We start from the raw sequence: 26408 nt of genomic DNA on the forward strand, positions 1-26408 counted from the left end.
TGGCTACTGCTTTTTGTTATTTTTGAAGTCAGTGTGAAGTAGGAAGTAAATAATGAGCCTTTATGAATAGCTAGCTATCCGATAGCTAATACTATCAGTAATAGTATTTTTCTACAGTTTATTACTTTTTCTGTGTTCCAAGATTCATTGTTTATGCATCATACCCAGTGCTCCATTAAGAATAGTTGAGAAAATACAAATTCATTGAATACTAAAGTGGAATGTGCAAAGATACATTACAAGTGGTGGTGGTTAAAAAATGTATAAAGCAGATTAAGAAAAATGTACAACCTTTTGAAAATATAGGGTGTTACATTTGGATCTGTCATGTACTGCTATACCAACAGTGTCAATGAACTTTATTCTCATGAACAGAAACATTATTCCGTAATTTTTGTCAGAAACAGAAGCTGAATAGCGTCTAAAGCATATCATACTGAACTTTGAAAATTGAGTAATCATGAAGTTGTATTACAATTTTTTTTCATAAAAATAAAGATGAAAATTTTCCTGCAAGAGAAGAATTACCCTGAATCACTATTTCAAAACACTAAATGGATTTGGAAATTAACTTCCTGCTAAAGATTTTTTTTTTTAAGATTTTATTTATTTATTTGACAGAGATTACAAGTAGGCAAAGAGGCAGGCTAAAGATTTGATGTTTCTTAATTCAACCTATAATCACAAAGTAATCAGCACTTATATGCAAAACTTAATGATACATCTTTGTGTTTGGTTTCATATTACAACTTGCTCCTGAGGGGGTGCCTGGGTGGCTCAGTAGGTTAGCCGCTGCCTTTGGCTCAGGTCATCTCAGGGTCCTGGAATTGAGCCCGGCATCGGGCTGTCTGCGCAGGAAGCCTGCTTCCTCCTCTCTCTGCCTGCTTCTCTCCCTGCTTGTGATCTCTGTCAAATAAATAAATAAAATCTTAAAAAAAAAAAAAAAAAAAACTTGCTCCTAAATAAAAACAAAAGTGGCCCATAAAAAGATGTACAATTGTCCCTGTGTTTCACATGACCCAGATTCTTATACGTAGTTTTTTACATTTTAAAGAATTAATTTATTTGACAGAGAAAGACAGCAAGACAGGTAATGCTGGCAGGGGGAGTGGGGGAAGTAAAGAAGTGGGAGAAGTGGAAGAAGCAGGTGTCCCAATACAGCATGAGCTGAGTCAAAGGCAGACAACTTAATGGAACCACCCAGGAACCCCACATGGTCTCAATTCTTTCACTAAATGAAGAGTAGTTTCTAATTACAGTAATTGTCAAATGGTGATGTGCAAATATAAACTCTAGAAACGGGCCGCCTGGGTGGCTCAGTGCTTTGGGCCGCTGCCTTCGGCTCAGGTCGTGATCTCGGGGTCCTGGGATCGAGTCCCGCATCGGGCTCTCTGCTCAGCGGGGAGCCTGCTTCCCCCTCTCTCTCTGCCTGCTTGTGATCTCTATCAAATAAATAAAAATCTTTTTAAATAAATAAATAGACTCTAGAAACTAGAAACTGTAAATACAGAAAGCAAATGCTGGATTTAAGACACTCCCTGGGGCATCTGGATGGCTCAGTCGTTAAGCGTCTCCCTTCGGCTCTGGTCATGATCCCAAGGTCTTGGGATCAAGTCCCACAATGGTCTCCCTGCTCAGCAAGAAGTCTACTTCTCCCCTATTTGCTAATTGCTATGTTACAATAAGCGATCACTGTTTTTCTGACAGGTAAGAAACTAAAACTCAGGCAGGGGGCTATGATTATGTTTGTGAGCAACAAAGTCATGCCTGAGGATAACCTGATAGAATGGAAAAGATAGGAAATAACACAGAGAAGACAACTAGGTCGGTGGGAACAACTTTAGGTATCAGGTTTTATACACACTGGATGCCTGTGTGGCTCAGTCATTAAGCATCTGCCTTTGGCTAAGTCATTAAGCATCAGGTCCGGGGATCGAACCCCATGTACAGCTCTCAGCTTAGAGTCTGGTTTTTCTTTTTCTTTTTTTTTTTTTTTTTAAGATTTTATTTATTTATTTGACAGACAGAGATCACAAGTAGGCAGAGAGGCAGGCAGAGAGAGAGAGAGAAAGAGAGAGAGGGAAGCAGGCTTCCTGCGGAGCAGGGAGCCCGATGCAGGGCTCGATCCCAGGACCCTGAGATCATGACCCGAGCCGAAGGCAGCAGCCCAAACCACTGAGCCACCCAGGCGCCCCAAGGGAGTCTGGTTTTTCATCTACCTCTGCTGCTCCCCTAGCTTATTTATCAAGCAAATAAATAAAATGTTAAAAAAAAATTTTTTTTTACACAGAAATAGGTCTACACCAGCTGGATAAGCAGGAATAAAAAGCAAAGCATTCATTTAAGGGATTCAAACCAGGTCCACAGAATGTTATAACAGAAAAGGATTGAGAAAAGTAGTCTGTTGGACTCAATCACTAAGACACACAAAAAGATACATGCAAACTAAAGTGTATCAGTCTTCCTTGAGATATTTACCTATTCATCTACATGAACTTTTAGAACAAATGTATTAGATACCGTATTTTATCACCTAAAAGACCACTGAAAAGTAAGAGGTATAATAATTGTTCGAGTTCAGTTCTATCAAATGCAGGAGGCAAAGTGAACTGCATGTAGGAAAAAAAGGTTGGTACCAGGCTAGCTAAAACCGTCTAAAACAGAATAAAAGGGTGGCTCAATGGGTGAAGCCGCTGCCTTCGGCTCAGGTCATGATCTCAGGGTCCTGGGATCGAGTCCCACATCGGGCTCTCTGCTCAGCAGGGAGTCTGCTTCCTCCTCTCTCTCTCTCTGCCTGCCTCTCTGCCTACTTGTGATCTCTGTCAAATAAATAAATAAAATCTTAAAAAAAAAAAAAAAAAGAATAAAAGGGAAGATCATTTCACCCTACTGAAAGACTTACTCTATGTTAGTTACTTACTGAAAGTTATCAAGACAATGGGGTCCTGCTATAAAAATATACAGATCAATAATGAAGAGAACATTATAGACATACAAGTATGGCCAAGAGATTTTCAACAAAGTGATTCAATGGAGAATGAGTAACTCCCCAATGGCAGTGAACAATTGGACTCCATGAAGGAGTAAATGACCTTGATCTAAGTTTTAGGTGTTATATTAGTTGACTCTTCACACATTGCTCAAAAAAGTATAATGGTTCAAACCAGGTTTTTAAGTTTCCCAACTTGTTACTCTTATAGTGAAAAAAGCTCAAATCAAATCCAGTTTTAAAACACACAAATTGCTGTTTTATTTTTAACAAAACAAATTAAAATTTCTAACAGTCTAAACCAAGAACTTATTTATTTGTTCTATTCTTTTTAGCTTTAACAAAAAATTACACAATACAATGTCTTTTCTTACGTGAAACAAGAAGAGAAAAGAAACGGAGGTAGAATACAGAAGACTTAAAGCACCAAAATATTCTTAAAATATAAGAAGAAAGGGAGGGGGAAAAAAATAATAAAGAGAACACATTTGACTTCGTCAAGTTTTATTTGCCAAAGTCCAAAATGAAACTGGCGTGGGAAATCATTCACTGCATACTAGTCCCAGTAATGCTGGCGAGAAATTCTGGGAAGAGGCACACAGAGCACTGACCCTAGGAAATGAGCTCAAAATATTACTGTTAACACTTAAGATATCAAAATTCTAAAGTGACAAATTCTAGACAAAAATAATTCAGGACCTAGGAAGGTCCAAAAGGCAGTGGGATTAAAAAAAACCCTTTTCTGCTTGCTGTCATAACTCTTCCTATTGAGGGTAGGGGTGGTGTAGCAAGGGGGTTAAGGAAGAAAGAGAGGCTGCAGAATCTGAACCATTTTGTTGGAAACTATTTTTGTTCCCTTTCAAGTTAGGGCTATGTTCTATAGAAGTCAGGAAAATATTTTCACTATCTGTTTCCTCCTCAAACTCTTCTTCTTGGCTCCCCTGAGGCTTAATCTCTGAGTTTCGGGCCTTTTTTGACTGCAGCTCTTCTTGAACAAGATCTTTGCTTTTCCTACTCAGATCTATTTTCAGCTGTCGCCGCTTTCGCTTCTCCAGGTCTCGACCTCTTGTTCGATTTCCTTTATGCTCAGGCTTCTCCAGCTACAATGATATATAGGCAAGCAAAAAGCACTTGTGGACCAGTGGTCAGGCTTAATCTCCTGGCCCTGCCCATGACCCTTTTCCTCACCTCTAGAAGAGTACGGATCCGCTCTATGTCTGGAGGCTGTGCAGCTTGCAGTAGCTGCCAGATGCTATGGTTCTCATCCAGAGTTACCTCAAGCAGATCTCCCTCCAACATGAGTTCCTCCAGCGGGGCACGGGTTGCCTCAGGCAGATTCAATACAGGACCAGTCAATTGTGGCAATAATGAGGACAATACCTCCAGATCTGCAAATTTTAGGGACAGATGTAGTTAGAGGCTATGCCTAGATTTATCCCCAACACCTTGACAGAAACAACAATAAAACAGGTCACCTTTGTGGTATCTACTCAACAGTCTACCAAAACCTAAACCTACATGTCTTACCTGAGCCCTGAATAGAAGCAACCTTCTCATGGTTTGTCATACTGCCCACATTCAGCCGCAACCCTGGAACCTGCTATGAAGAGTAAGAATGGGTAGGGTAACAGGTTATAGAAAAACCAGGTCCTAATAATTTTTGCACCAACCCCAAATATAGGACATTTACCTCTTGGAGGAGGAAGGTACATAGAGGCTAATAAGAGGGAGCAGTCACAGAATGCAAAAGGGGTAATGCAGATTACACCAAGAGAGACTAAAAATTACAGGGCATAAAGTACAGCCTAAATACAGTATGGCAAGGAGGTAAGATATTTAAGGGCAAGAGCTGGACTGGGCAGCTAACCTTAGGCATATCCTTGCCACAGCCTTCTTTGTGTGGCTCACAAGCAGGGGCTGAAATGTAGGTAGGGGACTTCTCCAGCCTGGGTTTATCCTGCAGTTGGTGACGAAGGTCAGCCAGCTGTCCCAACAGAGCAGTCACGTCTTCAGATGCTAGAACCTGCCTGGCACGGCCTTGCCAAACAATAGCTCTCTCGGTGAGGCACTGTAGGGCTTCACCCTCAGGGAGCCGTACTGGCAGTCTCTGCAGGGCTACTAACAGTGCCAGGATGGTCTCCAGACGTGGGCGCCTTGAGCGCATGCACAGTGGACACAAAAATTTGGTGTCCCACTCCCACCAGGCCAACAGTGGTGATGAGGTGGAAGTGGGTCTTAAAGAGCTGAGGAGGCGGGGTACTGAAACACACTGCCCATGAAACCAATCCTGACATAGGTCACATTGCAGAGCTCCCACCCCGACTGGCACCTGCCCACACACACAGATGGAGGCTGAAGAAGCAGCTGTGGTCGATGATGCCAGTGGACTAGGCTTGGTGGAGTTCATGCGACGCAGCTGCAGGATACCTTCCTTCTCCTTCTGCTCCCCCTCCTTGAAGGCCACGATCTGACATGCCCAGGACAGAGGGAGAGGAAGTCAGCAGAGTGAAGCATTTCACTCCCTTCTCTAGTGCTTTTAACATCTCACTCACAAACCACAGACAGCAAGTAGTCTGCCTATCATTACCCAGCTCAGATACTCTTATTGTCACCAGGCTCTTGTCCCCACATATGCCAAAACTCACCACAGAGCCTGGATCCCTGAGGTCCTGTGCAGACAGTCCCAGCAACTCTGTGTCAGATCTGTACAAGCCCAACTCCTTCTTTATCCATCGGCTACGCTTGCTGGTATCTGAGCCAGCGTCTGCACATGGGCAAAGCACCTGAAGCAGGCAGACAGTGGGAGCATGGCTAGGGTTTCCCTTTCCTTCCCCTCACCAGATCTTCCAATTCCTGATGTTCTCACAATAACCAGGCTTGACACAAGGGAGATGTGAGTTGCAGCCTCAGGTCTTACCTCCAGCAGCGTATAGCATGAATTCTTCTTGAGGAAGGTCTTAGAGGCCTTCTCCCTCCATGAATGTGCTGTTAATACTTGAAGCTCTAACTGTCTCAGCTCTTCCAAACCCACAGGTAGGTCTCGGCCTACAGCCACCAGGCCTTCCAAGTCATCCAAGCATGGATAGTGGTCACCATTCTGCAATAGGGACAAGAAAAATTAAAATATATCAATCATTATTGTGTTCAGATTTGTGCTGGCCAATGCTGAGCATCATGCTGTACAGCTATACAGAAAATACAGAGTCTATTATAAAGAAAACAATGGGACAGCAAATACTTTCACCAAGAACTCCTACTTCAGGGGCGCCTGGGTGGCTCAGTGGGTTAAGAACTCCTACTTCCCTGGCCAAAAAAAAACAACCCCTTCTATGTCAACTATTTTGTTCTGGTTTCTCCTGTCTGGCCCCCTTCCTTTGAAATAGTCTATGATCAGGTGTAGACCCATACTTGTTTTTCTCCTTCAGCTATTTTTACCCTGATATCCTCACAGATCTAACCTGCCGTCTCTACACACTAGCACAAGAGAACTCTGTTATTAAAAAGTCAAAGGCAAAATTGTGTTTCTTCTGCCTTTACATCTGCACCATGAAAGAGGAGACAAGTCCTTACTTGGATCTCATCCACATCAGCAATCCAAGCATGTGCTTTAGCCAGAGCGTCTTTGAGTGCTTGGATGTTAGGAAGGTAAACTGGGATATTTTCTGCCTCACGGATTATGGCTTCCAATGTAGCTGGTGGATGCTTCTGCCTAAAAATGTTTGGAAAAACAGGAATCCATCCTTCAATGTTATATGCGTAAGTTTTTGTTTTGTTTTGTTTTTTGTCCTAGGTTTTACCATCAAAAGCTCCACAACAAAAACTTAAAAATAGTAATGAGCAATAATCTCTCAGGTCTCAAAAACTATAAACACTGAAGCAGCCATTTCAGTCTCTTCTTAAGTCAGGCCTGCTATGTATGATTTGAGAACTAGGCCCACAAATATTTCCTCAACTATTATCTTCTATACAGTAGTAAACAGAGGACTGGATATCATGTCATACCAATCCCTTACAGTTTAGCCAACACCTATCTACAGGTCTGGTGTCTGGATTACCTACTAATGCCATCCCCAGGATCAACCCCAGACTCTGAGGACCAGAGTTACCCAGTATATATGGGGAAAGGATGGGCCCGTCCTACCTGGCCTCCAGACAAAAATGCGCCTTTTCTTCCCAGCGCTCTGCAATGGTCAGTAGTTCCTGAAGCTCAGCCCGGGCCTTGTCTACAGAAGGGCTGGAGGCTATCTTGGCACCTGTAACCAAGAGCCCTTGCATGATGACCAGAGAGCCCCTTTGAGCTGAAGGAGCCAGTGCTTGCTTCACCTCATCTAGCCATCGTGCCTGCTCCACCTGCTGCTGGAGTTGATGGGCTTCAGGCACCTCTACACCCAGCTGCTGACCCTTCTCCAACAAGGACCGCAAAAGTGCTACACTGAGGGGCAGTGAGGCCAGGGCCTCCCGAGCCTCAATTTGGTAGGCCTCCACTTGTTCCAAAACATCCTGCAAACATATAGGATAAAGAAGAGACTCTGTACTCATCTAGATGTGCAACCACCTGCCCTCAATCTGTTCCCTTTATATTCTCTCTTAGGCATTTACACTTATCTTCAGCCATAAGCCAATAACATATACTTACTATCAACAAAAACCCTTTATTTGCCACAATAACCCTGCTTTTCCTTTAGTTATCTCAATTTTAATTTTTTCAAGATCACTTTAATGTGATGTTACCCTTCCAAAAGCTTCATAAGTCTGAATTATTTAAAAAAAAAAAAAAATCTGCATATCTCCTTCACATTCTCCAATGTCAAAAGCCAGATAGATATGTAGCCCTGTGTTTAGTATTCTTACTATTTTTGCTTGGAAGGATATCTGCTTGAACTATATAGTTATGAAGCTATTAAAATATAGATATTGGACCACCCAACTCTGTAGTATCTGTTCTAAGCCAAGAATTCCCTCTTTACCTTGACATCCCCAATTTGATGCATGGCACATGGAAGGTTGCCCATTTGCTCAAGAAGTACTCGCAACTCAGGCAGGGTCAATTGCGGGGTTTCAATCCTACAGGAGGTAAGGGGAAAAAAGATTCATTCACTGACCCTGCTAAGGCCACAGTGCCTTTTCAGTAAACCAACATCTTTATTTTATTTCTGTTATGGTACCTCTGAGTCAGCATCAATTCTTGGGAACTATAAACCATTAAATTGAAAAAAACTTGGAGGGCGCATGGGTGGCTCAGTGGGTTAAGTCACTGCCTTCGGCTCAGGTCATGATATCAGGGTCCTGGGATCGAGTCCCATATCGGGCTCTCTGCTCAGCGGGGAGCCTGCTTCCCTCTCTCTCTCTCTCTCTCTGCCTGCCTCTCTGCCTACTTGTGATCTCTCTCTGTCAAATAAATAAATAAATTCTTTAAAAAAAAAAAAAAACTTGGAACATTTTGTATTGAAACTATTAGAGAATACTGAAGATATCAAAGTGAAACAATAAAAGTTTCAGAAGAATGTATGCTTTTCTGGGATACCATTAGAAAAATTAAAATTAAAACAAACATTTCTTTTTTGGAGAGTAACAATGTAAGATGACTGCTACAAGGCCTCACTTGTAGAAGGCCTCACTTGTAGGCCTCATTGATTAAGGATGATAAAGAAATCAAAATGAAATTTAAGAAGGAAACATAAAAGATTCAATAGAATCTTAGAGTAGTACCTTTCAGGGTGACACTAAGAAAAAAAAAGTTAATTACATTTAAAATAAATACCAGAATTTTTAAGAAAACCAGACAAACGAATTAAGAAACAAGGAAGGACTATTATGAGATGATGCAGAAGAGTGAAAGTAATGGACACATTACAGTACACAGAAGAGCAATAAATGAGAGATCATTATGTGAGAAATGCAGTATCTCTAAGTATTAAGTTCTTAGATACCCTCTTTGGTATATCTAAGATATAAATATATATATACATGTATATCTACATATATACCTATAAAAATAAAAATTGAGTAGTCATTTAGTGCCTCATCTCTGACTCATATATTTGAAGTGGACAGACATGTGATTATACACATACTGTGAGAAAAATTAAGAGAGGCCAGAAGTTAGATGATTAGAACTGAAGGTGGATTAAGATTACAAATACTAAAAACTACAGCCACCTAATGAGTATCTCATCAGGTCAAAATAGGAGAAACTGTCTTTCTTTGGAAGGAGAAAAGGAAAACACATTGCCTAAGAAAAGTGAATTGATTACACTTTAACCTTTAATTAAAAAAAAAAAAAAACTCTGAATTTGAAAATATCTGACTGAGATATTGTGATTAATACCTTCAGCTATTTTTTAAATGAATTTACAAAGCATGTGTATATAATCACCCAATTTTTAGAAAGAAAAACTTATCTAGTATTCTACACACTTGGCAAATAATAAATAAAATTTAACATCTAAACCTGTGTATACCTACAGAATCAATCATTAATTTTCTGGAAATCTGATGCTCGAATATTTTTTTTTTTTTTTAAAGAACCAAAAGAAATTTATTTGTAAAATTTCTTACTTGACCAGTGGGGAGAACCAAGAAACACTATACCAAAAAATGCTCAACTAACACCCTAATAGTCTCTAAGCTGGTTCAGACAAGAGAACAACAAAAGTAGCTCTTGATTATTAGGCTGGAAAGATGTACTTCTTTATGTCTTTCAATTGCACAAAGAGATACATTTAACCACATGGTCTGCGCAAGTAGCATAGTAGTATCTGTAGACATAATTGGGTCATAGCTTCCATGGTGCTATTCCTTGTCTACCTTACATAGCTGTTTCACCACTCTTGCTAATTTCTTTGTCGGCTTTCTCTTTTTCTTCTCCTTTGTTGGTTTTTGTTTTTTCTCTTTCTCTGATGTCTCCTTTCTCTTCTGCCCGTCCACTGTCAGTTCTTCTCTCTTCCATGGTTGCCTTCTTTCTCTTCTTCTTTGTCATGAACACTGGTATAAACTGCTTTGTTATAGCCTTCTCGGTTCCGAGCAATTTCAATTGCCAAAAATTGTATCCTGGGGGCAAAGATGGTGTTTTCCTCAGTGTAGCCCTGGGAACAATCCAGTGGCAACAAAGTACCATAATTGAAGTCTTCTACAATCCCGTCAAACTTCAAGCAGAATGGCCTCCATTTCTCTTTAGCCGATTCTGATTTGAGCTCTTCTGGATCCAACACATCTATCCTGAGTTTCTCAAAATTTTCCCGAAACTCAGAATAGATTTGGTCACTCACTTTGGTGAGTTTCAGGAACTGTGGGTCAACTGATAAAATCAGCTTGTAGTAGACTTCAGCATGCTGCATTGCTCTCATGGCCCAAGCCATCTCAATATCAGGATCGTTGCCATAAGACTCGGCTGGGAGAGAAAGAGCATGTGCCACAGACGCCAATTCCCCAGAAACCGGCTCAGCAGTTCCACTGGTCGTCTCCATGTTGCACCCGACAAAGCAAGCACCTGTTTCCCGGAAATGACTATTTGCAAACCTGATGCTCGAATATTTTTATGAAATCTGCTAACTAACAGACTGCAATAGTTCACCTGCATCTTCATTCTCATTGCCACTGATGGAGTAAGTAAGCTTCTTCAACCAGATTACATACATAAGTTTTAGATATTAATGTGCTCACACACATAAATTAACTTTTATACTACATGGATTCTTTATTTATGACCTTTTTTTTTTTCTTTTTGTTTTTTTAAAGATTTTATTTATTTATTTGACAGAGAGAGATCACAAGTAGGCAGAGAGCTAGGCAGAGAGAGAAAGGGAAGCAGACTCCCTGCCGAGCAGAGAGCCCGATGCGGGGCTCGATCCCAGGACACTGAGATCATGACCTAAGCCGAAGGCAGCGGCTTAATCCACTGAGCCACCCAGGCGCCCCTATGACCTTTTTTTTTTCTTAAGATTTTATTTATTTATTTGACCGAGTGAGTGCACAAACAGGAGAAGCAGCAGGCAGAGGGAGCAGCAGACTTCCCACAAGCCCCAATGTGGGGCTCAATCCCAGGACCCTGAAATTATGACCAGAGCCAAAACCAGATGCTTAACCCCCTTAACCAGATGTTTAACCCCAGACCCACCAGGCATCCCATCATTTTCATATACTAAACCCATTTTTGCCCTCTTCTCTAACTTACCTGGCCTCCTGACCACTGACCAACCCCAGGACTTGGGAGGCACAAGCCTCTGCTTCATTTAGGCAGTTCCTCAATCGCTGAAGTAGGTCACTGTTAGGAAACTTCCTCTCACGAGCCTCAGACTCCAGTGCCCTTAGCTCTTCAAAGCCTGAACACAGAGTAGAAGTTGCAGAAAAGTAAGCAGTATTAGGGAAAAGAGGAGGAGAATTGGGAGTGCTGAAGAAAACCCACAGTAACCTCTGTTGCTGGGGGTTCTTCCATTCGTGGTCACTTACTACGCTTCCGGCCATCCTCCACTTCCAAGGCCACTCGTACTTTGTTGGCCCAGGTGTCAAAGGATTCAGCCCGAATCTTTAGCTTATGCAGCATGGCAGGAAGTTCATCCAAGGTGTATCGGTACCTGGAGAAAGGGAGCAAGGAAATGTACATGTGGCTCAGCTCTAAAACCTCCTCTGTCTTTCAAGTAGACCCCATGGCTCACCGCAGATACTGCCGACTACTCGAGCACTTGCAGAGATCATTGATGTGGGAAAGGCATACAAGGCCATCTGGGCAGTCATAGCAGGCCAGAGCTGATAGGAAGCACGTTGTCTTGCATTTCATACACTGGCGCTCATCATCTGGGAGCAGCTCAAAAGCCTCTCGTTCAGCCTCCGTGACGCCCTGGGGGTGTTCAACCCACATATACTGTAAAGACTAGGAGCAGGGCTGTGGACACCCCACCTCAGCCAACACTGAGCCCTGCTGTGGGCTCAACCTTGTAAGGATAGCTGTAGAGAAATCGGAAGAAAAAAATATAAACACATACAGGTTCTGTCTTTCCAATTCAAATGTATGAGTCAGAGATGAGGCACAGAATGACTACTCAATTTTTATCTGTCTCCCTTTCAGAAGTCTACTCTCCTGAATCCCTAAGCCATGTTTCCCACCACCCACCTTCTCCAATAGAGCTTTTCGTAAACGTCGCTCCTCTTGCACCATAATGAACATCTCCTTGTGCACAGCCACAGCCAAATTCAGATCCAACTTCTCTGGAAAAGCAGCCATCTTGCAGATAAGCTCCTCATGGGAGAAAACACAGTAGCGCCGAAGTCGCCGGTAGTGTTCAATGCACTGGCGTCCAGCAGGTAGCTGTAAGTAGTTTAAGACTGTGTGTGGCCATATTCAGCCCACAGTATTTATGTTCTCCACAATGATCTCTGTCCACATTCTTTATCCCTTTCTATCTACAAGCCTACCACAATCCAGACTCACCCAGTCAGCAGTGCAAAAGTTGACAGCCTCAGCAAAATTATAGCCTTGATTAAAGCCACTGTGGTAAGCACGAGGAAATGTGATGACAAACTCTCCTGCACACTGGTTTGTGCGGACCACCTAAAGAAACAGACAGGAATGTACGTCAGGATGAATGAGAGAATGTGCACTTAAGGTCTGTAAATTTTGTTACAGATCTGGGAAGTGACCGGAGAAACACATAAAAGGTCAGGACAATTGATAGAAAGTGCATTTTATGTCTTTATAATTTTATTATATATCTGAAAAGTGAGAGGAGAAACACATAGGCTCTCTCTTCATATATGTAGGCCTTAGAAGAGAAAATAAGAATGGAAGTTTAAAAGTGATATTTGGGACACCTAAGTGGCTTAGTTGGTTGAGCTTCTAACTCTTTTTTTTTTTTTTAAAGATTTTATTTATTTATTGGACAGACAGAGATCACAAGTAGGCAGAGAGGCAGGCAGAGCGAGAAGGGGGAAGCACGCTCGCCACCGAGCAGAGAGCCCGATGTGGGGCTCGATCCAAGGACCCCGGGATCATGACCCGAGCTGAAGGCAGAGGCTTTAATCCACTGAGCCACTCAGGCGCCCTGACCATCTAATTCTTGATCTCAGATGAGGTCTATATCTTAGTGCTAAGGAGGAGGTTCTAGCCCTGCATCTGACTCAACGCCCACATGGAGACCTCTTTTAAAAAAACAGGATATGCAAAGAAAGGGGAAAAGAAAAACAATGTGCAATTCAAGAAGGTAATACAGGGGTGCCTGGGTGGCTCAGTGGGTTAAAGGCTCTGCCTTCGGCTCGGGTCCTAATCCCAGGGTCCTGAGATCAAGCCCTGCATCGGGCTTGCTGCTTAGCACGGAGCCTGTTTCTTTCTCTCTCTTTCTGCCTGCCTCTCTGACTACTGGTGATCTCCGTCTGTCAAATAAATAAATAAAATCTTAAAAAAAAAAAAAAAAGAAGGAAATACAAGTGGTCCATAAATATATGACAAACATTCTTAACTTATTCAACAAATAAAGAAATGTAAGTTAAAAAAATCAGGACATGATAGGGCGCCTGGGTGGCTCAGTGGTTGAGCCGCTGCCTTGGGCTCCGGTCATGATCCCAGGGTCCTGGGATAGAGCCCCGCGTCGGGCTCTCTGCTCAGCAGGGAGCCTGCTTCCTCCTCTCTCTGCCTGCCACTCTGCCTACTTACGATCTCTGTCTGTCAAATAAATAAATAAAATCTTTAAAAAAAAAAATCAGGACATGATGGAAGAGGAACTCCAAAATCTCATCTCTCTACTAAAACAATGATTAAACTACTAAAATGTAGCAGAGTATTTTTACAACTCTGTTGAAAAATCACAACTACAAAGAGTAGGACATTTAATGAAAAACAAAAAAGCTTCTAAATTTTGGCAAAAGATTCTGAGGCAATATATTTTTCCTGGCTACCATCCCTTCATCCAGTATCACGAACTACCTTGGAAGTAATAATATTAAGATCCTGGTGCAATACACTGATACCAAAGAACTCAACATAGATCTTGTTTTCAAAGAACTGAGGTGATATGGTTTGACCTGACTTATCTCCTGGGAAAAACCTGGCTCAAGACCTGCCTTTATTTATACTGCCTCTGAGTTTAACTAAATAGAAATGGATTCCCAGGCTCTGCTAGCTGAAATATATAAAAAGAACTGGATTAGCCACAACCACCTGTGATAAAAGAAGAGACTAGACAAAAAAGATAAATTCTAGAATGCCTAAGAAGGAAAAGGCAGGAGAAGGAGATATTTAGAAAAATACAGGTTCAGGAAAACCCCCATGTATTTTTGGGAATTGAGAAAGCCACATACATGCTATGAAAAAATTGAAAAGACCCTTTGCTCCATCTCTGGTTAATTTTAAGGCTCCACACAAGGAGAAGGTGAAGGCTAATGCAGTTTTAAACAGCTTCACAAAGCAATAAAAAAACAGATCAAAACACAGCCAATCTGTTAAGAGTAAAAGGCTATTATCTTTTCCATTTTTTTGGTTTAAGGAAACTCCATGGTGACAACAAAGAACAACTATAAACTTGACAAGATAGTTAAAATTATGAAAAGCTGCATAGTATCATAAGTCACTAGGGAAATGCACATTATAGCCACAAGATACCTCTTCTCACCACTGTAACATCCATAATTTTTCTTAAAAAACATAGAAAAAGGGGCGCCTGGGTGGCTCAGTGGGTTAAGCCGCTGCCTTCGGCTCAGGTCATGATCTCGGGAGTCCTGGGTTCGAGCCCCGCATAGGGCTCTTGGCTCAGCGGGGAGCCTCCCCTCTCTCTACCTGTTCTCTGCCTGCTTGTAATCTCTGTCTGTCAAATAAATAAATAAAATCTTTAAAAAAAAAAAAAAACACAGAAAAATAATAAGGCTGGCAACACAATGAAAAGAAAGCAAAACCGGGGATAATGTAAATTAATGCAGCCACTGTGCAAAAGAGTAGAGAGGTTTCTCAAAAAAATTAAACACAGAAATACCATATGATCCAGTAATTCCAGTTCTGGTTATATAACCTAAAGGTTATATTTATACCACAAGCATATATACATATACGTGTGTGTGTGTGTGTGTGTGTATCACAGTCATATAACCTTTAGGTTATATAACGAAAACTGGAATTACATATATATAAAACCTCTGGTTATATAACCTAAAGACTGGAAAGCAAGGACTGAACAGATAAATCTGATGCTCAGATTTTGTACACCAATGTTCAGAGCAGTCTTCATGTTAGTTAAAGACGACGACATATAAAAGACAATTTCAGAAATATCTGAACAAGTCCCAAATTTTATTTATTATTTGACAGAGAGAGACAGTGAGAGAGGGGTAAACAGGCTCCCTGCTGAGCAAAGAGCCCGATGTGGGACTCGATCCCAGGACCCTGGGATCATGACCTGAGTTGAAGGCAGAGGCTTTAACCCACTGAGCCACCCAGGCGCCCCAAGTCCCAAATTTTAGAAAAGAATGAATCTATGCATTCAAGTAAGACAAAATCAAATATAATCAAACTGTCAAAAGCTAAAGACAAAGGAATCTTGAGAGCCTCAAGAGACAAACAATTCATCATATAAAACAGATACTCAGTTAAGAGTCAGATTTCTCAGAGAAATCAGGGATGTCAGAGGGCACGGAATAATGTATTTAAAGGGATGAGAGAAAAAAGGAAAGAAGAAATTAAGACACTTCTGGAGAATTAACTGAGTAAATCTATCTCTACGAGATAGAAATCATATAGATAAAAGGGCATTCCAGTATTATACCAGGCACTTTTACTGTTAAATATAAAAACCTATATTGTATTTTTTTGTTTAAGACATAACTAAAGTATGCATAGAATAATAAATATAAAAGTATTTAATGGGTGCATAAAGATATATTTTGTGGGGCGCCTGGGTGGCTCAGTGGTTAAGCCTCTGCCTTCAGCTCAGGTGATGATCCCAGGGTCCAGGGATCGAGTCCCACATCGGGCTCTCTGCTCAGCAGGGAGCCTGCTTCCTCCTCTCTCTCTGCCTGCCTCTCTGCCTACTTGTGATCTCTGTCTGTCAAATAAATAAATAAAATCTTTAAAAAAAAAAAAAGATATATTTTGTAATAGTCCGACAAAGGAAGAGGGACAGAACTACATAGGAATAGAAGTTTTTTTTTTAAACTTACCATTGAAACTAAGTTGGTATTAATTCAAATTACAGAGATATAAACTAAAATAATAATTGTAATCACCAAACAAACCATTATGAAAGTAACTAAAAAATAAACAATAAAGAGGATTAAACCAGTACACTGCAATTAGCCAATTAACACCACGAAGAAGAAAGAAATGAAAGAACTGAGGATCAAAAAAGGTGTAACTACAAAAAACAAACTACAAATTGGCAGAAACTAAGTCCTCCCTTACTGGTAATTACAAAAAATTTCAAAATCAAACTCTCAGAAATAAAGACAATGGGATGAATAAAAAACATGGTTCAACTCTATACTATCTGTAAGAAACTCACCAAGGTAATGACACAAAGAGTATAAAAATCAAACAATGGAAAAATTTATTCCAAGCACAACAGTGAGCAACAGAGAGCAAGTGCTTCTATAATAAAACAAAACAGGCCTGAATAAAAAATTGAGATAAAAAAGATTATACACTGATAAAAGGGTCAATTCACCAAGAAGCTAAGCGAATATGTAAGAGAAAAAGAGCAAAGAATGGATAAAATGAGAAGCTACTTCCTTGAAATGATAAACAGTCTTTGTCACAAGACAAAGATTCAAATTATATCAGAAATGAAAATGGGAATATTAACTACCAAGTTTACAGAAATAGAAAAAAGGTAAGACAATAGTATACATAACTGTCCAATGGCAAATCAGGTAATGTAAGTAAAATGTACAAATCTCAGTCCTAAATATGTGTGGTAGTACATGCTGAGTGCATAAGAGGCAAAGAAACAGTAAGCAAGCCAAGAATCGTGAGGCAGAACAAATTGTTTAACTAGACAACCTCATGATTTCATCAATATTCAAATTTACCTGCTTTTTAATGCGATAACAGTAATGTTGAAAAGAAAAAGTTCAAACAAGAATTTATAAAATGTCAGTAATATCTGAAGGAAGCCTTGAAATGCCAAAATCACTTTATGAAGACAGAAAAACTGAAATGGACATAAGTTATAAAAAAAATTGTGTACGGCTGACCTATACCTTTCAAAAGTAGGTATGACACAATTACAGTATGTTGCAAAGATAGTTAATAGAGTAACTCCAGTTACTTCCTTTACCTTTTATAAATTGCTGGGTACTTACCATTTTCTGCAAAACTGGCTAAAATAAATTAATCCTAGAAATTCCCAAATCTGAAACCAATCTTGAACCCCAATTTAAATTTCATAAAATTAAAATTTATACCCACTGATGTTAAAAGACAACCAATCGTAGACTAGGAGATACATTAAAAAGGTCAAAATCCACCTTTTATGTTATTTAAATAACTATCTGATCTCTCCTCTCCCTTCATCTTAAGGATACCCTAGTGTTCTTTACAGGAATGCAGCTTGACAACAGTACAGAAAGACAGAAAGATATGAGACTAAAGCTAGTACCCTCACCAAAATGCATGTAACTTTATTTCTGTGAAACTAAGTTCTTCCTCATTTCCCTTCCACTCTAGCACAAACATTAAATCTGCTTTGCCCCTTATTTCCAGGTACTTACTGGTACACCATGGGACATGAGGGTGTTGGGATTCATGAGGGTGACAAGTTGGTGGAGCAGGTCAGGCTGGCTATCAAATAGCTCAGGTGTCAGCTTCTTCATCACCTCCTCCAACTGCTCTGCTGCCAATGAGGGTACCCCATACCAGGTTTTTGGCTCACCCCTGCTCAGGTCAAGAGGAGATAATATAAAGTCTGGGCATATCCTTGTACGTGAAAGAAGTCTTAACATCCATCCCAGCCATTTGGATCCCACTCACCAGTGCAGATAGTTAATAGAGTAACTCCAGTGATCCTCAATATGCCAACAAAATGCTGAGAATACCATGCCTACATACAGCCAGGGAACCTTCATGCCTGAGATGTCTGCATTGATGTGGCAGAGAACAGACTGATCCAGCACTGGCATTACATTCAGATTCCATCCACTGGTTGCATATTCCTGTTAAGCCCAAGATTTGCCAGCATAATTAAGAAGCAGGAAAAGACAAATTAAACCAGGCATATGTAGAAGACAGTTCTCAGGCATGCTCTTTGCTTTTATTTAAGAATACAGACACAGTACTCATGGTATTTTCATATTCATGATACCTCATGATAACCCAGTCATGACAATTTCCATTATTTCTGAAAGCACATCTTTCTTTTGGAGAGAAAGAGAAAACACTATCGCTCAAAATATTTATCCACAATCCACAATTCATCTGTCCTAAAACTAACAAGCACTGTTCATAGGTTTTCTCTAAAGTCAATTTTCCCATTATCTGCTAAATTCTATGCACTAGGTACAGCAATTAGGTCTATAAATAACCCTTAAGTAATTTACATTTTCTAAACATCATAATCCTATTTTTCTCTTATGTGCCTCTGTATTACTGATCCAAACAAAACAAAAAAATATGTTATGCTCTAAATCTTGCCCAAACCTTAACTATACTGGGTATTTTCTATAGGATATTTCAGACTCTCTCTCTCCCAAACTCTAAATTTACTAAACTACTTATACAATCTCATCCATTTCTTTCTTTGTTCTGTATTGAAACGTAAGTTATTGATTCATTTGTTGGGGAGTATCTGTCAGTGAAAAACAACATCCATGAAATGTCAAAGTACGAAACTCTAAAAGCTGATCTCTAAACAACAATAAAGAAACTAACAAAAATTATTAAATTCATTTTTTTTTAAAGATTACTTATTTATTTGACAGAGAGATCACAAGTAGGCAGAGAGGCAGGCAAAGCAAGGGGGAAGCAGGATCCCTGCTAAGCAGACAGCCCAATCAATGTAGGGCTTGATCCCCAGACACTGAGATCATGACCTAAGCCAAAGCCAGAGGCTTAACCCACTGATCCACAAGCTCAGAAAAGGTATCTAGATTTCCATCTCTGCCTGATCATCAAGCGCCCCCTAAATTCACCTATATGAGAACTCTGCATAATAGTCAAAGGTTACTGCTAACTAAAAGACAATAATGAAAAAATAATTAAAAATAGTAAAGCTCCGGGGCACCTGGGTGGCTCAGTGGGTTAAAGCCTCTGTCTTCGGCTCAGGTCATGATCCCAGGGTCCTGGGATCAAGCCCCACATCGGGCTCTCTGCTCTGCAGGGAGCCTGCTTCCTCCTCCCTCTCTGCCTGCCTCTCTGCCTACTTGTGATCTCTGTCAAATAAATAAATAAAATCTTAAAAAAAAAAAAATAGTAAAGCTCCATGATATTTTAACCTACTGTTGCCCATCCCCCACCTCATGGCTGTGATAATCTTGAAGACAGCAACCTACATTGGTCATGTGGTTTCCTTATTCCAGAAAAAACAAAATGTATGTTCTCAAAAGATTTTGTCTGCCCTGTCATAAGCACAGCTAATGCAAAAGGCTTATCTTTACTCAGAATTTAACCAGCCTAACTCAGAATTACCTAAGAGTTCAGAAGTAGCTATAAAGAAAATTTCTTGAAAATACGAATAGGCAGAGAACCTGGGTGGCTCAGTGAGTTAAAGCCTCTGCCTTCCACTCAGGTCATAATCCCAGAGTCCTGGGATAGAGCCCCACATCGGCCTCTCTGCTCAGCAGGGAGCCTGCTTCCCTTCCTCCCTCTCTGCCTATTTGTGATTTGTCAGATAAATCAATAAAATCTTAAAAAGAATTATATATGGCCTATATAAGCACTGAAGAGTCACAAACAGAGCCAATCTGGAAAGAATGAAAAAATATTCAGGGACAATGCTACAAAAATACTGTCTGCAAAAATAGTTCTGAAAACTCACTTTAAACAAACAAACACAACTCTAAGGAGCCCAACAATAAGAAAATGAGGGACAAGAAAACTTAATTTCCAGGGGTGCCTGGGTGGCTCAGTGGGTTAAAGCCTCTGCCTTCGGCTCAGGTCATGATCCCAGGGTCCTGGGAACAAGTCCTACCTGAGGCGCTCTGCTCAGGGAGAAGCCTGCTTCTCCCTCTCCCTCTGCTTCTCTCCCAGCCCCCCATCCCATTCGTGTTCCTCTCTCGCTCACTTCACTCTCTCTCAAATAAATAAACAAATAATCTTTAATAAAAATTAGCTACTATGGGGGTGCCTGGTTGGTTCAGTGGGTTAAAGCCTCTGCCTTCAGCTCAGGTCATGATCTCTGGGTCCTGGGATCAGGCCCGCATCCAGCTCTGCTAACCAGGGAGACTACTTCCCTTCTCCCTCTGCCTGCCTCTGCCTACTTGTGATCTCTATCGGTCAAATAAATAAATAAGATCTTTTAAAAAAAATTAGCTGCTGTGAAAACTAATTCAGTTTTAAATTTAAAACAAATTACGAGAAGGCCAACAAGAAGATAAAGAAAAAAGTATGAAAGGCAGGTAAATAATGGTCAAATTAAAATAAGAAGATTCAAAATATGGGATTTTATGATAGAAACAGAGAAGTGATCATAGAACAAGAAGAAGATCTAACAATTATAAATATTTATGCCCCCAATATGGGACCAGCCAAGTACATAACACAACTATTAATCAAGATAAAGAATCATATTGATATGAATACATTAACAGTAGGAGATCTTAACACACCACTCTCAGCAACGGAGAGATCAACCAAGCAGAAAATTAATAAAGAAACAAAGAGCAGTGAATGACACTGAAACAGATGGAACTCTTAAATATATATACAGAACATTCCAGCCTAAAACCACAGAATACTCATTCTTCTTGAGTGCACATGGAACCTTCTCCAGAACAGACCACATACTGTGACACAAATCAGGTCTCCACCAATATTAAAAGACTGAGATTATTCCCTGCATATTCTCAGACCACAATGCTTTGAAACTGGAACTCAACCATAAGGAAGAGTTTGGAAGAAATTCAAACCCTTGGAAGCTAAAGACCATCTTGCTCAAAAATGTTTGGGTCAAGTAGGAAATTAAAGAAGAACTTAAAACAATTCATGGAAACCAATGAGAATGAAGACACATTGATCCAAAATCTAGGGGATACAGCAAAGGTGGTCATTACAGGGAAACACAGAGCCTTCCAAGACTCACTCAAAAAGAAAAAAAAAGAAAAAGAAAAAGAAAAATACCAAATACACAAACTCTCTTTACACTTTAAAGAAGTGGAGAATCAACAAATTAAGCAAATCCCATGCACAAGAAGAGAACTAATTAAGACTGGAGCAGAGATCAATCAGAGAGAAATTAGAGATACTATAGAGCACATCAACAAAACAACAAGCTGGTTTTCAGAAAAAATTTATGATACTGAAAAAAAAAAAAAAAAGGAGAGAGAGAGAAAGGACCCAAATTAATAAAATTATGAATGAAAGGGGAGAGATCATGACTAATACCGAAAAAATAGAAACAATTATCAGAAATTACTATCAACAACAGCTATATGACAATAGTTTAACACCGTAGAAGAAATGGATGCATTCCTGGAAACCTATAAACTTCCAAGACTGAAACAGGAAAAAACTGACAACCTGAATAGACCAATACCTAGTAACGAGATTGAAGCAGTGATCAAAAATATCCCCAAAAACCAAGAGCTCAGGGGCACCTGGGTGGCTCAATGGGTTAAGTCTCTGCCTTCAGCTCAGGTCATGGTCTCAAGGTCCTGGGATGAAGCTGCGCATCGGGCTCTCTGCTTCCCTCTCAAGCCTGCTTCCCTCTCTCTCTCTGCCTGCCTCTCTGCCTAATAAATAAATAAAATCTTTACAAAAAACAACAACAACAAAACAAGAGCTCAGACCTGAAGGGATTCCCTGGAAAATTCTACCAGATATTTAAAGAAGAAATAATAGGGTTGCCTGGATGGTTCAGTGGGTTAAAGCCTCTGCCTTCAGCTCAGGTCATGATCCCGGGGTCCTGGGAGCAGAGAGCCTGCTTCCTCCTCTCTCTCTCTGCCTGCCTCTCTGCCTACTTGTGTGTGCTGTCAAATAAACAAATAAAATCTTTAAAAATAAATAAATAAAAAAGAAAGAAAGAAAGAAGAAATAAAAGCTATTCTACTGAAGCTGTTGCAAAAAATACAAACAGAAGGAAAACTGCCAGACTCTTTTTATGAAGCCAGCATTACCCTGACCCAAGCAAAGACCGATCAAAAAGCAGAACTTCAGACCAATATCCCTGATGAACAGAGATGCCAAAATTCTCAACAAGATCCTAGCTAATAACATCCAACAGTATGTTAAAAAAAATTATCCAACATGACCAGGTGGGATTCATCCCTGGGCTGCCAGAGTGGTTCAACATTCACAATCAATCAATGTGATAGAACTAACTAATTAGTAAGAGAAGAGAGAAGAACCACATAGTCCTCTCAACCGATGCAGAAAAAGCATTTAACAAAATAGATGGGGCGCCTGGATGGCTCAGTGGGTTAAGCTGCTGACTTCAGCTCAGGTCATGATCTCAGGGTCCTGGGATCGAGTCCCTCATCAGGCTCTCTGCTCGGCAGGGAGCCTGCTTCCTCTCTCTCTCTGCCTGCCTCTCCATCTACTTGTGATTTCTGTCAAATAAATAAATAAAATCTTTAAAAAAAAATTATTAAAAAAACAAACAAACAAAAAAAAAAACAAAATAGAGCATCCTTTCCTGAATAAAATTCTTCGGAGTATATGGACAGAAGGAACATTCCTTAACTTTATAAAATCCATCTATGAAGAACCCACAGTGAATATCATTCTCATTGGGGAAAATTGACAGCCTTCCCGTTGAAATCAGGAACACAACAAGGGTGCCCACTCTTGCCACCACTGTTCAATATAGTACTAGAAGTCCTAGCAACAGCAATCAGACAACAAAAAGCAATAAAAGGTATCAAATTGGCCAAGAAGTCAAACTCTCGGGGGCACCTGGGTGGCTCAGTGGGTTAAGCCTCTGCCTTCGGCTCAGGTCATGATCCCAGGGTCCTGGGATCGAGCCCCACATCAGGCTTTCTGCTCTGCAGGGAGCCTACTTCCTCCGCTCTCTCTGCCTGCCTCTCTGCCTACCTGTGATCTCTGTCAGATAAATAAAGAAAAAATCTTTAAAAAAAAAAAAAAAAAAAAGAAGTCAAACTCTCTCTCTGCAGATGACATGATACTTTAAATGGAAAACCCAAGGGCGCCTGGGTGGCTCAGTGGGTTAAGCCACTGCCTTCGGCTCAGGTCATGATCCCAGGGTCCTGGGATCGAGTCCCGCATCGGGCTCTCTGCTCAGCAGGGAGCCTGCTTCCCTCTCTCTCTGCCTGCCTCTCTGTCTACTTGTAATCTCTGTCTGTCAAATAAACAAATAAAATCTTAAAAAAAAAAAAATAATAAAAAAAAAAAATAAATGGAAAACCCAAAAGACTCCACCCCCTAAATATTAGAACTCATAAAGCATTTCAGTAATGTGGCAGGATATAAAATCAATGTACAGAAATCAGTTGCTTTCTTACACACTAACAATGAAAATACCGAAAGGGAAATTAGAGAATCGATTCCATTTACTACAGCACCAAGAACCATAAGACACCTGGAAATAAAACTAAATGAAGAGGTAAAGGCTCTGTACTTGAAGAACTACAGAACACTCAGAAAAGAAATGGAAGAAGACAGAAAGAGACGGAAAAACATTCTATGCTCACGAATCAGAGAAAAAAAAAATGTTAAAATGTCTATGCTGCCCAGAGCAATCTATACTTTCAACATCATCACTATCAAAATAAAAGCAGAATTTTTTAAAGTCTGGAACAAACAATCCTAAAATTTGTAGGGAACCAGAAGACCCCAAATCGCCAAGGAAATGTTGAAAAAGAAAAACAAAGCTGAGGGCATCATATTGACTGATTTCCAGCTTTACTACAAAGCTGTGACCACCAAGTCAGCATGGTACAGACATAAAAAGAGACACATAGACCAGGGGAACAGAGTAGAGAGCCCAGATATGGACCCTCAACTCTATGGTCAATTAATCTCCCACAAACCAGGAAATAATATCCTTTGGAAAAACGGTCTCTTCAATAAATGGTGCTGGGAAACCTGGACAGCTACGTATACAAGAAAAAAACTTGACCATTCTCTTACACCATACACAAAAATAAACCCAAAAAAGATGAAAGACCTCAGTGTGAGACAGGAATCCATCAAAATTCTAGAGGAGGACATAGGCAATAACCTCTTTGACATCTGCCACAGCAAGTTCTTTCACGATACGTCTCCAAAGGCAAAAGAAAAAAAAGCAAAAATGAACTTTTGGGACTACATCAAGATCAAAATCTTCTGCACAACAAAAGAAATAGTCAACAAAACAAACAGGCAACACAGAGAATAGGAGAAGATATTTGCAAATGACACTGCAGATAAAGGGCTGATATCCAAGATCTATAAAGAACTTCTCAAACTCAACACTGAAAAAACAAGATAATCATTCAAAAAATGGGCAGAGGACATGAACAGACACTTCTCCAATGAAGACATACAAACTGATGGAAACCTTCCATCATTAGCCATCAGGGAAATTCAAATCAAAACCACATTGAGATACCACCTTGCAACAGTTAGAATGGCCAAAATTAACAAGGCAAACGAGTGTTAGAGAGATTGTGGAGAAAGGGGAACCCTCTTACACTGTTGGTGGGAATGCAAATTGGTGCACTGGGAAAAGATTCCTCAAAAAATTAGTAATAGAGCTACCCTATGACTTGGCAATTGTATTTACCCCAAAGATACAGATGTAGTGAAAAGAAGGGTCATATGCACCCCAATGTTCATGGCAGCAATGTCCACAATAGCCAAACTGTGGAAAGAGCTACGATGTGCTTCATAGATGAAGAATATGTGGTATATGTATACTCCATACACAATGGAATATTACTCAGCCATCAGAAAGGATGAATACCCAACTTTTGCACCAACATGAATGGGACTGAAGGAGATTATGCTGAGTGAAGTAAGTCAAGTACAGAAAGTCAATTATAATATGGTTTTATTTACTTGTGGAACGTAAGGAATAACACAGAAGCCATTAGGAGAAGGAAAGGAAAAGTGAATTGGGGGAAATCAGAGGAGACAAACCATGAGACTATAGACTCCAAGAAATAAACTGAAGGTTTCAGAAGGAAGGAGGATGGGGGGACGGGTAAGCCTGGTGGTGGTGATTAAGGAAGGCATGTATTGCATGGAGCACTGGGTTTTATACATAAACAACACATCATGGAACACTGCATCAAAAACTAATGATGTATTAACATAACACAATTTAAAAAAAAAAAAAAAGCACCACCTTCTGCTCAGGTCATGATCCCAAGGTCCTGGATTTGAGTTCCACCTCAGTCTCCCTGCTTAGGGAGGAGTCTGCTTCTACCTCCCCCTCATCCCCACCCACTGTGTTTCTCCTTCGCTCACTCTCTCAAATAAATAACCTTTTAAAAAATTAGTTATTGTGAAAACTGATTCATTTTATAATTATTTAAAACAAATTACGAGAAATGAAGAAAATAAAGAAGTATGAAAGGGAGGTAAAGAATGGTGAAGTTAAAATAAGAAAATTCAGGATATGGGATTTTACGATAGAGACAGTGAAGTAGTAGTTATGGTAGAAGCATTCATAGCTAGAATTGATGAAAGGTGAATTCTCATAGAGAAACAAAATAAACCCCTGGTATCTTATTATTTTTTTTTAAGACTTTGTCAGGGAGAGAGAGAAAGAGAGCACAAGCAGGCAGAGTGGCAGGCAGAAGCAAAGAGAGAAATAGGCTCCCCGCTGAGCAAGGAGCCCAATGTGGGACTCGATCCCAGAACCCTAGGATCATGACCTGAGCCAAAGGCAGTGGCTTAACCAGCTGAGTCACCCAGGCAACCCAACCCCTGGTATTTTAAATTAAAAAGTCACATCTCCTACCAAGAAAAACCGCCATAATCCAAAACAAAGAGATCTTACGGCAGAGAAGAAAAATAAATTAGATTACTTATAAACGTTAAGATTCAGAGTTGATGTCTCATAAATCAATAATCCAAGAATATTTTTAATGTATGGTGAAGAAAATAACTCCTACGCCAGATTTACACATATTCAGAGCAATAACTTTTTAAGAATAAGGATAAGGGGCGCCTGGGTGGCTCAGTGGTTTGGGCTGCTGCCTTCGGCTCGGGTCATGATCTCAGGGTCCTGGGATCGAGCCCCGCATCGGGCTCTCTGCTCCGCAGGAAGCCTGCTTCCCTCTCTCTCTCTCTCTCTCTCTGCCTGCCTCTCTGCCTACTTGTGATCTCTGTCTGTCAAATAAATAAATA

General features: G+C 40.3%; 2 protein-coding genes across 13 annotated transcripts in view; both read right to left on the bottom strand.

Moving 5' to 3' along the window:
• Positions 1-3476: 3476 nt before the first annotated feature.
• Positions 3477-26408, bottom strand: part of LOC309856857 (lysine-specific demethylase 5D) — a 58673-nt gene continuing 35741 nt past the window's right edge. For 6 of the 12 annotated variants that reach the window (XM_082718541.1, XM_082718537.1, XM_082718539.1 and 3 more), the window contains 16 exons: positions 17934-18115; positions 17675-17837; positions 12417-12536; positions 12099-12293; positions 11644-11825; positions 11438-11562; positions 11163-11310; positions 7957-8053; positions 7131-7489; positions 6560-6698; positions 5907-6086; positions 5635-5772; positions 4857-5456; positions 4517-4586; positions 4178-4377; positions 3477-4089 (listed from right to left, as the gene is read on the bottom strand). In XM_082718541.1, the coding sequence (XP_082574667.1) occupies positions 3754-4089; positions 4178-4377; positions 4517-4586; positions 4857-5456; positions 5635-5772; positions 5907-6086; positions 6560-6698; positions 7131-7489; positions 7957-8053; positions 11163-11310; positions 11438-11562; positions 11644-11825; positions 12099-12293; positions 12417-12536; positions 17675-17837; positions 17934-18115 (3234 nt within the window). In that variant the 3' untranslated portion in view covers positions 3477-3753. Of the gene's footprint in view, positions 4090-4177; positions 4378-4516; positions 4590-4856; positions 5457-5634; positions 5773-5906; positions 6087-6559; positions 6699-7130; positions 7490-7956; positions 8054-11162; positions 11311-11437; positions 11563-11643; positions 11826-12098; positions 12294-12416; positions 12537-17674; positions 17838-17933; positions 18116-26408 lie in introns of all 12 variants that reach the window. The other 6 variants (XM_082718536.1, XM_082718538.1, XM_082718540.1 and 3 more) reach the window with 1 other exon arrangement.
• Positions 9489-10698, bottom strand: LOC309856879 (protein PBDC1-like). The gene is given in 2 exon segments (XM_082718677.1): positions 9489-9924; positions 9926-10698. Coding segments are annotated over 2 exon segments (657 nt in total). The 5' UTR covers positions 10456-10698; the 3' UTR covers positions 9489-9797.

The sequence above is a fragment of the Mustela nivalis genome (assembly GCF_964662115.1).
Source record: "Mustela nivalis genome assembly, chromosome: Y".
Taxonomy (NCBI): Eukaryota; Metazoa; Chordata; class Mammalia; order Carnivora; family Mustelidae; genus Mustela; species Mustela nivalis.